Source organism: Convolutriloba macropyga, chromosome 11, assembly GCF_964194025.1.
Source record: "Convolutriloba macropyga chromosome 11, txConMacr16.3, whole genome shotgun sequence".
Lineage (NCBI taxonomy): Eukaryota > Metazoa > Xenacoelomorpha > Acoela > Convolutidae > Convolutriloba > Convolutriloba macropyga.
In genome coordinates, this window is record NC_134478.1 from 28,324,998 (window position 1) to 28,337,782 (window position 12,785).

Sequence of the window (12,785 nt, forward strand, 5' to 3'; positions counted from 1 at the left end):
GCAGACGTGATACAATCGACAAAAAAGCCGCCGGTGAATTATGCTAATGACGCGACAGTGAAACTGTTTATGTTAACTTTTGATCAAATACGAAAGCCATCAAGACCTTAACTTAACAACAATAACTGTTTTCACCTGATAACACGATACAATTGAAAAAATAAACTCCATGGCTTATTATGGTTAACAGAGAAAATTTAATTTTTTGTTCTGATTATTAAATAATTTTTTATAGTAAATTTCATATTAACCCCGCACAGTAGCAGTACTAAAATGATGAGACTATAAGCTAGAATGTTCCTACTCAATCATTTTGCTCGGAACATTCGCAGCAAGATGGGATGGTAGTAAGTTTAAGGCATAAGTTTTCTTTCATTTTAGACTTCTTGTCTTATTGTCCTACTTTTCATTGTCCTAGCAAGTTCTCATTGTCCTTTTAGCTCGCGATATTCGCAGCTGAATGGCAAAATGAGAGAAAATAAAATTTTAGGTTTATACCTCTCGCTTTACAAAGAAAACTCAAACCCCTTCCTGCTTACCGTATGCTCAGCAAAAAGACAAATTAGATGGCAATTTTAAAATGTTTTTATTGGCAATATATGTCTCGGCATATCCGCAGACAAAGATGTCCTAAATGAAATGCATTTTTGGAATTTTTAATAAAAGATATTTTTAGAATTAAAAAGTTTGCGATATCCACAACTCTGAAATTAAATTAGGTTAGAAAAAGAAATGAACTCAGTTTTTTTTACTGTGGAGGCCTGCGATATCCGCGGTCATTCACATTCATACACTCATATTGATTTTTTTCTTCTTTTTTTGTTTTTACTCTGTATTTCGTCCAAATTTTTAAATATTAGATTTTATTAGATTTGACCAAAATGCATTTGAATCCCTGATAAAAAATTAAAAATTAGTAATGTGTTCAAGGGAAAAAATTTCAAAATGATTGCAAACAAAATAATCTTGCAAAACATCAGATCGATCTACAAAATTTGAAGTGTTGATGAAACAACAGGAGAGTCAGCCTTTAGCAATATGTTTGACGGAAACGTGGCTCAAGGACCAATCTAACACAAAGTGCATTAACCCTGATGGCTACCAAGAGATTGCTACAAGCAACCATAATACCTCTAATGAAGGAGGGTTTGGGATCTTGGTAAGGATGGATTCACAACAAACAATTATTAAAAAGTTTGGCTGTACCAGTATTCAAATTTTAACTGAAAATCAACACAAAAAATGGCAAAAGTTTTTTTTATTAACAGTGATCTATATCAAACCGAATACAAGTAGAAATGAAATATCGGAAACTATTCAAATGTTTTTCGAAGAACTGAATCCGGAACCGGAACAGTTGCACATTGTTTGCGGAGATTTTAACATTGACCATAGTAGCAAAAACTTCAAGCTTACAAAATTAAAAGACAATTTTAGTTCTTACAACTTAAGCAATATGTCAAACGTTGGATATACTAGAGAAAGCGCAAAGTCAAGAACTAATATTGACGTAGTTTACTGCTCGAAGACAGTAGAAATTGAAATCATCAAGTCAGCTGTAACGGATCACTATACTGTCCAAATCGTGTTCTCTGACTACGTCGAAAAGACTGTACCACTGAGAAACAATGTTTACAGGGATTGGACGGTTCTTGAAAACCACCTGATTTCAGAAAAAATGGTTTTTAAATTAAGAGACAAATTAGGCAGACTTATGTCGCACTTTCATGCTTTGTATTGTGATCTTGCATTTGAAAAGTTCCATGAGGCTTTCATTGAGGAAGTTGACAATTATATGCCATTGAAAAAACCAAAACCTTCTCAGCAACCGAATTGGATTGACAACAGTATAAGGAATTTAGCAGCAAAAAAACAGAGTTTATTCAAGACCTTTTTGAGACACAAAAACAATAAAAACAAGGAAAAGTTCAATAAAATCAGGAATAAGCCGAGGAAGAAAATAAAAGAAAACAAAAGAATCTATTATCAGAAAATGTTGCAAAAAACGCGAGAAACAATTTCAGCAGCTTTTTTAAAACAATGAAAACATTGAGTGGAAATACACGAAAAGAACAAGAGGAGTTGTCAGAGAAACAGATTGAAGGTTTTAACATTTACTTCACAACTATATCACTAGTCATTAAAAATTGAAAACTAAATACAGCACCGATTGTGACGTTCTCAATAACTTTATACTTAAAAAAATAGAATATGCTATAGTTCCTACATTGACGTTTTTCGTCAATACGTGTTTCGAAAATGGAACCTTCCCAAAATGTTTGAAAAAAGCAGTAGTAATTCCAATACATAATTGCGGGAATGCTTACAAAGCTCAGAACTACAGGCCAATTAGTTTATTACCAACGATTGGAAAAATACTAGAAAAAATACTCTGTGATCGAATGACCACATTCCTCGAGAAATACGATTTGCTTAATAAAAATCAATTTTGTTTCTGACAAAGAAGAGGGACTACTGATGCATTAGTTAATTTTCTCGAGGGAATCAGAGAAGACTGGGAAAATGGATTTAAAGAAATGAAGGCTGCCTTAATAGATCTGAGGAAAGCATTTCATACAATTGAACAAAATTTGCTCGTGGAAAAGCTAGAAAACATAGGAATGAGAGGACCTGTACATAAATTACTGAAATCCTATCTGAGTGACAGACAACAATGCGTCAAATCGGTCGGAATTCTTACCAATAGAAGATGGAGTGCGGCAAAGCGCGGTGCTAGAACCACTGCTCTTTCTAGTTTATATAAATGATATTCAGGAGTTCTGCGGTGACTTAACCGCAACTTTGTTTGCTGATGACGCTCTTTTGAAGCAAAATGCGTCTCTAAGTATAGAAAAACTTGAGAAGTCAATCGAATCTGTAGCCGACTATTTTTTGCGAAACAAACTGACACTCAAATTAGAAAAAACGCACCTCGTGAATTTGAACGCAATCAGAAAATCTTCTCAACAAGAGTAAATTTTGCAGAATGATGCGATCAATCAAAAACGTCTTTAAAATATTTGGAGTACATATTGATGAAAACTTAATTTTAATCGGCATATCCTTGAATCATGTGCGAAATTGTCCAAATTTTCTTGATTGTTTTATAAGTTGAGATCAATTTTAACAACTGCACAGCTTCTTGTAACATATAAAGTTTACGTACAACCAATACTAAATTATGGTGTTTTATTCTATGGAACCATTAGCAAGACAACACTTCAGCCTCTAGAAGCAAAAATAAAACAAATTGCCAGAATCATGTTTAAAAAGAGAAAAACGGAGTCAACACTGCAAAATCGAGAAAAGTATAAAATGCATTCGATCAAAGATTTGCACATTTTTGATCTGTTTAAAAAATTAACAGAGATGCTTAGATCGGAATGCGAAACAAATAGTCTAAACCTTCTTATAACAAAGAAAGAAATAGAGTCAGTTGAGTTAAAAAGAACATCATCCCGTCTGTTAAAAAGTACAAACTAGGGGACTTAGCCCTAAACGATTAGGAGTAAGAATAAGAAAATTGTTGAACTTTATATTAAAATTTAACCCCAAATTCATTTCAGAAGTACAAATCTGGAGTAAAAAAGAATTGAAACGTTATCAGTATAGTTTTAGAGACAATTACATTAGCATTAACCATTAAATAGTTTCGTTAATATACTGAGCTGATCATTTCAAATCCTTTGCATCTTAAGCATCAGACAATCTGTCTTTTAAAGTTTCTTAGTACTGCTACTGGCATCACTTGGCGAGGACCATCGGACCTTTTGATGACCTATCAAGTAAATGCCGGTTCTGTGCGGCCTAGTTTGGACAGCAAAGCTAACTTACTTGAAAACAATTTATTATTACTTTAATTGTCTAAAGCACATAATGTATTTGCTGTTTTCATGGGACAAAGAATTTTTCCGGTCAGTTTTTGGGCCAATATTGTTCAATCTTTGGTCAAAAAAACCGAAACAAAGTTTTCTTTCATAAGTTATCATTGTTGGTGTTGCTTGATTTAAACAAGGAAGCAATTCGTTTTGAATCTTCTTTCGGGTCTTTCCTATTAGAGCCACCCCAGCTTAGTGGTCAGATAACCTATAGCCCCCCTCCCCAATCATGGGAATTATACCATAATGGTGGTATAATTTCAAGGAGGGCTATAATGGGAAAGACCCTTCTTTTGACGAGACAAAGAAATTGTAGGGTCATAATGAGATGGTGATTCAAAGTGATTGTTTTTCAGGCCGAGTTGAAGAGTGGATGACAGCAGTGTTGACAGAGATGAGAAGAAGCAACAGATTAATCACAAAAGAGGCTGTCTACAGATACTGCGAGGACAGATCCAGGTACCATTAGCCCAACACCCCTGTATCAGTGTTTTCACTGTACACATTTTTAAATACCCCACTCGAACTCCACCTCTTATTTTGTACCATCTTGCAAGCTTCTTGCCCATAACGTTTGTCTCGCAAGATTTAGCTTGAAAAGAATCTTGCTAGATGTTGAAAAACAGCACTCAAAACTTTTGATAAAAAAATAAGGGAAATAACATGATAAAAAATTGACCAATTGCAGAGAAAGTTTCGATGACCGATTTTACTGAATGCCGTAAGTGTGTCTGGACTAATAAATAATTTTTAGAAAACCGATATTCAGGCATTCCGTTCATTTCAGTAGTATGGTAAAATACACGCATTGTCACGGGCTACGAATTGTGCGGTACACTTCGGTGGTAGGCTAAAAACTTGTAACCATTTTCAATTTCTTGTGTCAATTTTGTGCTGCGACAAAAATTTCGAAAATATATGCCAATTTAGTGTGATGGGAATGACATAATATTTGGCCTAATTTGCAAGGGGGACAAAATTTTTTCAATTTTTCACGGTTTTTCAGAGGTGGGAAAAACTTGTTACTTTTTTGCATTTTTTGGCGGTCGATAAAATTGCATTGCAAAATTTAAGAATCTCATACCTTTTTATGTTAGATGAGTCCATTCTCATGTTTTTAAATTACAATTTAAAAACTATTGTGTTTGTGTGTAAAAACTACCGTGTGTAAAAATACAGTTTGTGATAGAGATAAAGCCAAGACATTGCTATATTTCGACAAAAAAAATTTACTTAATTTTCGGTGGTTATCATCATTGTTTTCAATTTTATAGTGTTTTTGACCAGGTTTTACCTAGAATAGTTTGCGCGCAGATTCGGAATCTAAAAAAAATTTAGGGCTCCAAGCAGACCATTTTTGTGTCGAGCCAAAGGAATGCTATTCACATCAAAGTCAGTCTTGAATGAGAAAAGAATAGCAAGTTAGCACGAGAAATAACGACAAAAGTTAAGTAAAATTGACAAAAGCAACTCGCAACGTGATATTACATGTTGCGACAATCATATGAAATGTTTACTAAGAATCTTCGCTAAAAAGGAAATTTAGCTATTCAAAAACTTATGCATTGTTAATAAAAACAAATGAAGGCTTTTATGCTGTAAAATTAAGGTTTCTGCGTAATTATTTAAGTCAAAGAATAATTAAGCCGTTTAGGGTTTAAAAATGGGTAGGATTATAAAAAATTAAGAAAACCTTTACGGGTGGAATTAATGTGCGACTGATTGTATTGCAATTTGTGTAAAAGGAACGAAAAATCCAACGCAGAGTTGTCTTTTTTGGTACATATTGCTAAGTGATACGTCACCGGTGACAATCAAATCATATCTTGCACGTTGTTTGCCCGTGGAAGGGAGAAATTTAACCTTAATGCCGTTGATATTTCAATATGTGTTAATCTGAACATTCTTGCGCTTGATAAACACTTGCTTTCTTTGGCTACCAAGCTAGCATAATGGAAATCTTTTTTGTAAATGTTAGGTATTTGTTTGCGCATGTACTTCCGCCTTCTGTGTTTGGTCGCTAAATATTTGTGAGTGATCTGTCTTTTACTACGTCTGTAAACAGGTGGCTTTTTCGTATCTGATTCTGCTCTTGTGATTGGCTTCCATGTTTGGGAAACGCTTAGTCCTGCTAGTATATGCTAAATCATGCGTTTTTGAGCTGAGACAAAACTAAGGTCAGATTGGTTCTTCAGAAAGAGTTCTTCTGTGATTGGCTACCGAATCTAGGACAGGCCAATTCTGTCTAGTGAGTGCTATCCAGCATGTGCTTCTAATTTTTCTGAGCCTTTCCAAAATGTGGTTACAAATTTAAGATTGTGTGTGAAGAGTTTTTTTTTAATTTGATCACGATTCTGCTTCTTCAACAAAAGATTTTTTTTCTCTGCTATTTTAAAAACAGAATCAAATTTTTGTTTTCATATTGAACGAGTTGTGTCAAAACCAAAAGGAGCAATCAAAATGAAGCAAAATTATATCATAGGACACACAGATTACTAACAAAACCTTTTCACACCAAAAAATCTCTAAACGTAGAAATGGTTGTCTCCTCTAAACGCAGGGTTTTGTCAAAAGAGTCAAAGTTGTATCTGTTAATTGATAGGTTGGTTTTGTTGTGATATCAGAAATTTCAAAAGTAGCGGAAAACTGCTCAAAAATCTAGATTATTTTCATGTTCCTCCAATAGCCCCACTGGTATTCATATTGAGGAATCTCTTTATTAAATGTCTTAAATAATTGTCTTCAAACTATATCGTCTTAAAAACAATACAAAGTCCGTTATATATCTTCCAACATGATCAATCGTGGACTGCGTTTCTTTCATAAACTCTTTTCAAATCTTAAAGATTAGATATAGTCGAAAATGACGACAAAAAGCGCAGTGTGATTGATGCTAGACTTTTTTCTGTGTTTGAGATTCTCCTTGTAAACGTATCACATATTTTGATCAATGATAGGTCTCAATAGCTTCCATTGGCCGATTGAAGGAACCTGCTCTTTGTATTGAATTGATAGCTGATGGCTTTCATGACTTGAAAAAATATTGTTTTAAAAAATGTTAACTTTTTCTTGACCTTATGTTCTCTGTTTTTTGTTTATTTGCGTTAATTACCTACTTTGTTTAATTAAAATTCGCATATCACAAAATTTCCGTCGAAAAAAGCCGCCGTTGAACATACCTAAATTTTTCAGCGAATTGATTATGGTTACAACGCGTTCGACACCGGTTTATCATATTTTTTTCTTTTTGATATTTGTCATTATTTAAAAAAATTCTTGTTTACGTGTGATAAATCCTGATGAAAAGCAGATCTCAAGGGCTTTATTTGGAAGAGTAATTGAAGTATTTAATAATTTAAAATTATTGCTGATTGTTTTTGTTGACTTTGAAAAAAAAAGCGTTTCAAAATTTTTCTCAACTCTGCATCTTCTGTTCTTTTTTTCAATTTGCTACCTATTTTCATTTATTACAGGTCACTTATCACAATGTTGCTTAAAAAGAAGGCAAAAATTAACATATCTATAAAATTAAGTGAAATCAATTTTTGCTTTTTCTGTATTTGACGTTCTTTTTGAAACCGTAGGCCATATTCTGATCAAAAAACGTTTCAGTGGTTCCACTTTTCATTACTTTTATTTTAATTGTTTCCGAAAAATACCAAAACGTTATTCTATCTTTTCTCTTTTTCCTGTCGATTTGTTACCTAGTCACGGTAACACATATCACTTTATTGGCTTTTAAAAAACGTGCAAACAAACATTTCTTTTCTTAAGGAATGTATTACGGTTTTAACGGCTTTCTTGAAAAAAGTGATTTGTTTTTTTTTCTCTACGTGTTGTTTTTTTGTGTAGTCTTGCGAACAAAATATTAATAGTGACACGTTCCAATGTCTTATCTCATTGAGTTTGACATGATCGTTTTACAAACGTATTCAAATGTTTCATACAAACGTATTCAAACGAGTTCATATCGAAATGTTTTTATTTACTTTGGAACCAATTGCTTTCAAAAATATGAGCGTAATTTTTCTGTTAGCCGCTTTTGTTGTGTTTTGTCTGCTGTAACCGATTCTCAATAAGGACTAGTTCCAACTCTTTTCAAGAGACGAATATTGAATTAGTTTTTTTTTAGTTAGCTTAGGCTTTAAATGTCGCTATTTACACTCTGTTATTAATTTTTTCTATAGATAGATATCTAGCTTCGGATTTTTTATTGTTTGTTTTTATTTGAGTTTGTGGTTCGTACTGTCTCGTATCATTAATAATGGCAACGCGGCATGCTTTAGACAACTAAGTGATTTGAGTTTGACGCATTTCTTATTCATACACGTAAAAAAACTTTGATTTTTATAACTTTTCTATCCCCCTCATTTGGTAGACTATTAGGCCGAAATATGGATGAGCGGGGTCAAAATGTTATGTTTGAACACACATTACCGAGCCATCTTATTTTTGATTTAAAAATAAAGTTGCCTAATTTGTTTCGGGCGCGCTGACGTCATTATTTAGCAGTCCTTTTTGACCCCAATAAAGATTTAAAGTTACATAAGGAATTACAATTCATTTCGAGCTTAAGAGTTTTTTGAGGTTTGAGTCATGAAAAAATGTAAAACAAAAGAGTGACATCGCATCAATAAAAAATTCCGCAATATAGTTACGCCCAGCTTACAGTCTTGCATCTAAAAATGTATACACATCAATCTCAAAAATTGAAAGACTAAGAAGTTGAATAAAAAACTTCTTCTTCTGAATTCCCATTTTGTTTCAATCTCTGAAAAAAATGCAATTCAAAGTTTCCAATTCATGAATGAAGAACACGCACAGCATTTTGTCAATTTTAACGGTGCCTGTGAATTGAGAGGTTATATTTTTTGCGTTTCACAATTTAACTTCAAAAGTAGTGTATATAAAGTGCTATCTGCACACTGAATAGAAAAGTCTCAATAACACTGTTTTTAAGCCAATTTTAAAAAATAAAAATAAAGACCTCAACTGTCTATACGACAAATTTTTAGTCTTTATTTTTTCTTTAAATTGGCCTAAAAACCACTTCTGAAACTTTTTTAATTAGGTAACCAGATAACTGAGATTTTGTGCCTGTAAGTAGTGTACATAAAAAGCTATCTGGTTACCTAATAGAAAAGTTCCCGAAGTGGTTTTTAGGCCAATTTTAAGAAAAATAAAGACGGAAATTTTGTCGTATAGACAGTTGACGTCTTTATTTTTTTTTAAATTGGCTTAAAAACAGTGTTTTTGAAATCTTTTTATTAAGTGTGGAGATTGCAGTTTATATACACTACTTTCAAACTATTATTCTTGTTTCGTCATTAAATCAACTTTATGAGTTTTGAATACACTCAGGCAGTCTTTTTGTGACCACACGTAGAAACTTTTACTTGTAATCATGGATTCCTTTTATTTACTAAAATTATTTTAAATAAGTCTCTTTTTAAATAAATAAATGAACTTAAAGATAGTTCGGTTATCATGTACTATATAAGTTGATGATATTGAATTCAATTTGTTTAATCGCACTAGCAGTTCAGTTCAAAAAGCATCCGAAGTAACCAACATTTTTGGTTTATGCAAAAAAATTCACTTAATTGGGTCTTCAATTAATACGAAAACTGTAAAAACGACCTAATTTTTCTGCCTATTACGCTCTGCAAATTTGATCGAAAAGTTTTAAAAAGTAATTTCTCAAGTAATGCCAGTTTTCCTAATACTACGGGCAAACTTTAAGCCAGAACTCTCATTTTTTATTGTTGTTGGCTAATTCTTTATCGGCCCTTTTAGCAATAAACATAAACAATGATCTTTAAACAATTTTATACGCTTCAGAAACGGAAGGTGTTTGGGTATTCTCATTTGTCTGTCCTATTCTCTTGCTCTATTCTTTCTTTTTCACACCCACACCAGAAAGAAACTTGCCTCGATGCCCTCGATGATATTCAGTTGCTGCACTTAATGTTAGTTACAAACTCTCAACGCTAAAAATTGCTTAAAATGTAAGAATTATGGTGAATGCGGTGAATGGTTCTAAAAAATTGTGGTTGCTAGCGCTTAATGCGGTGATAATAAAACTTTCATTGCTAAAAGCAGCCCATCTTACGTCAATCAAACTGTAAATAATCACCGCAAATCTTTATATGGCAGTGAAATTTTGGACGATTTGCGGTTTTCAGGTTCGAAAGTCAAATCCGGTTACGGAAGAGTTTTTCGGAAGAATTGTGTTGACAAAATTTTCATCGCCAAAAACGAAAATCTCGCAATCCCAAAACTTCCAGATTTTCACCACATTCTGCACTAAAAGATGCGGGCACTTTGCGGTGAAATTTTTATTTCTCTATTCCTGCTAATTTTTACGTTACTTTTTCAACAAAACATTGACTCTGATGATCGCGAAGCTTTACTCCAAACCTTGTTCAGTATTATGGTTGTTAATTGATCTCAAGTGAAGTTTGTAGCAATTATATTAGTCCTGCTTTTTCTTTGATTTTTCGTACTACCGAATTTTGTTAAGTATTTTTTTTGTTTGAGCATTTGCCTTTTAATACTGAAAAACGTTGTAAACAAGAAAATCTTGGATGGCATTAAATTCTTTCAGAGCATTACTGCGTGCAGTCTCTAAATATTTGATTTAGCGACAGTATTTCGAAAACATAAATTCAAGACGTGAACGGTGGTATTTACAGTTTGACCACCCTCTCGCATGAGCCCCGCGCTACCGCCAACCGCCCGCAAATCGTTTGAGAGCAACCCAACCAACGTTAGTTGCCGTGATCTTCTATTTCTTAGGACTTGAAGATGTGCAATTACAACGTTTTTACGACTCGAAGAGGGGTTATGTTTTTCTGTTTTCTTTGATAGGCAACGAAAGTAGAAGCTTAGATGATGAATAAAATTTAATTTCCCTCGAATGAGAAGCAATTACTGTAAACGTGTGTGTCTATTCTATGCAAATTTTTTGATTGACTGTTTTGCTCTTTTCTTCTAGGCTAATCTTTCACTTATCAAGTGACTTTTGCCGAGCATTTCTTATTTTTTTGTTATTTCAATTGCTCTCTCTGCGAAGTAAAGGTTGTTGTTGAAACAAAACCAAATGTTAGAAAGTCGATGAAAAAGATGTGCACCCATAAAAAATTAATGGAATGGCAACGCCTGTCATTTTTGTTCTAATGCTGCTTTTCCTAGCAGTTTTTTGACAAAATATTTTTGTAAATTTAAAGATTAAGTTAATTTAAAAGTTGTGTATTTGAAGATATTTACTGCTATTTTTGGTTAATTCCCTAATCAGAGGTTGCAAAGTCATTTGCAGCACGTGAAAACAAGTTAATAGGCCAATCAATTGAGCAGAAGTAAAAAGCATAGAAAATTTTTAGAGTGATTTTTTTTATTCACAATGTTCTAAGAACGAAATTTTTATGCTAGTTGAGAGAAAATTTTTTGATCACCTGCGTGATTTTTAGCATTTCTTTGGAAAAAGCTCTCACTTTTCATCTCAAATAGTTTTTCGCACTACTGTTAGTCTTGCCACGAAACTGTACAGTCTGGACCATTTTTAACTTTTTACTGAATTTTGAAGTGAAGTTTTGATATTATTGTTGTCATTTTGCCATTTCGGCCGTATTTAGCCGATTTTTTATTTCCAGCTCAATTATTTTGACGCAAATGCATCTTTGTACATGTACTTTTCATAGTTTTTCTATCATTCCAAGCATAGGTCGGCCCTCCATGTAAAATTTTGATTTATTTTGACGTTTTGGGCGCCTTTTTAACGAGTTTTTTGTGGTTTTTAAAATTTCACAGTCGTTGGAGATTTTCTGGTTACAATTAGTGCTTTTAGGGGTCTTGCCTTTTTTTGGTCTGCTTCATTTTTTCCGAATTCTGCTGGTAGGTGTGAAAAAATGTTTTTACCGCATTCTGCTGGTAGCGGTGTAAACTTTTTTTTTCACCGCATTCTGCCGGTAGAGGCAAATAAATTTTTTTACCGCATTCTGCTGGTAGCGGTGAAATTTTTTTTCACTGCATTCTGCTGGTAGCGACGAAAAATTTTCTTTCACCGCTTAAGCGGTGATAAAAATTTTCACAGCTTAATTTTTTTACCGCATTCATCGCAATGAGCGCAAATCTTACACTTTTTACTCAAATTCACCGGAAATCTGACTTCTCTTAGCGATTTTTAGCGGTGACACCTCGACCCGGGCGGCTATGTTTTATTGATTGGGCAATGTTTTAGAGTGGAGTGGATGTTGCTGTACCAAGGCATGGTAGTCCTGGCAACCAACCAGATTTGGTGGACATGGGAAGTCGAAGACACATTCCAGAAAGTCAAAAAAGGTCAGACAGATTACACAAGTGTAAAATACAGCCCTTTGCAGTTTTTTAACACAAGGATCGAGGTTCACTTTTTATTCACTACATGGCTGCAACTTCTTCATTGTCAATCTTAACCAACAAGATCTTCTAAAGTTAATTCTCATATAAAATGTTCTTTTATCTCGCAAATGAGCAGATGTATTCGGTGTTTATATTGAGCAGGCGTGCGAATGACCACATATAACATTTACTGTACACGCTATTGTCATATATACTACAACAGACAAAAAATTCAAAGTACTTCACCTCAAAGAAGATGTGACCTTTCCTTAATGAGACTTTATAATCAGTCAAGAAGAACAAGAATAAAAGAAGCAAAGTCAGCCATAAGCTGTCAACTACAAATACTAAATAGAATCTTATGTGACTCCATTGGAGTCGTTGGAAGCATTTGTTGACGAGAAATTGAGTTGAATAATGCCAACTTGGAGAACCAATTATACTTGCCATTGATGAGATAAGGATACAAGAAAACATCAAAATCAGCTAACAAAAACAACGGTTAATTGAGACCAAAGTCAATATTTA

The 12,785-nt window shown here is 33.5% G+C and overlaps 1 protein-coding gene across 1 annotated transcript in view; it reads left to right on the forward strand.

The window, feature by feature from the left end:
* The window catches only part of LOC142349087 (dynein axonemal heavy chain 10-like), a 213,736-nt gene that overhangs the window by 99,896 nt on the left and 101,055 nt on the right, over positions 1 to 12,785 (forward strand). Inside the window, exons 28-29 of the mRNA XM_075400499.1 lie at positions 4,235 to 4,337; positions 12,118 to 12,218. Of these exons, the coding sequence (XP_075256614.1) occupies positions 4,235 to 4,337; positions 12,118 to 12,218 (204 nt within the window). The remainder of the gene's footprint in view (positions 1 to 4,234; positions 4,338 to 12,117; positions 12,219 to 12,785) is intronic.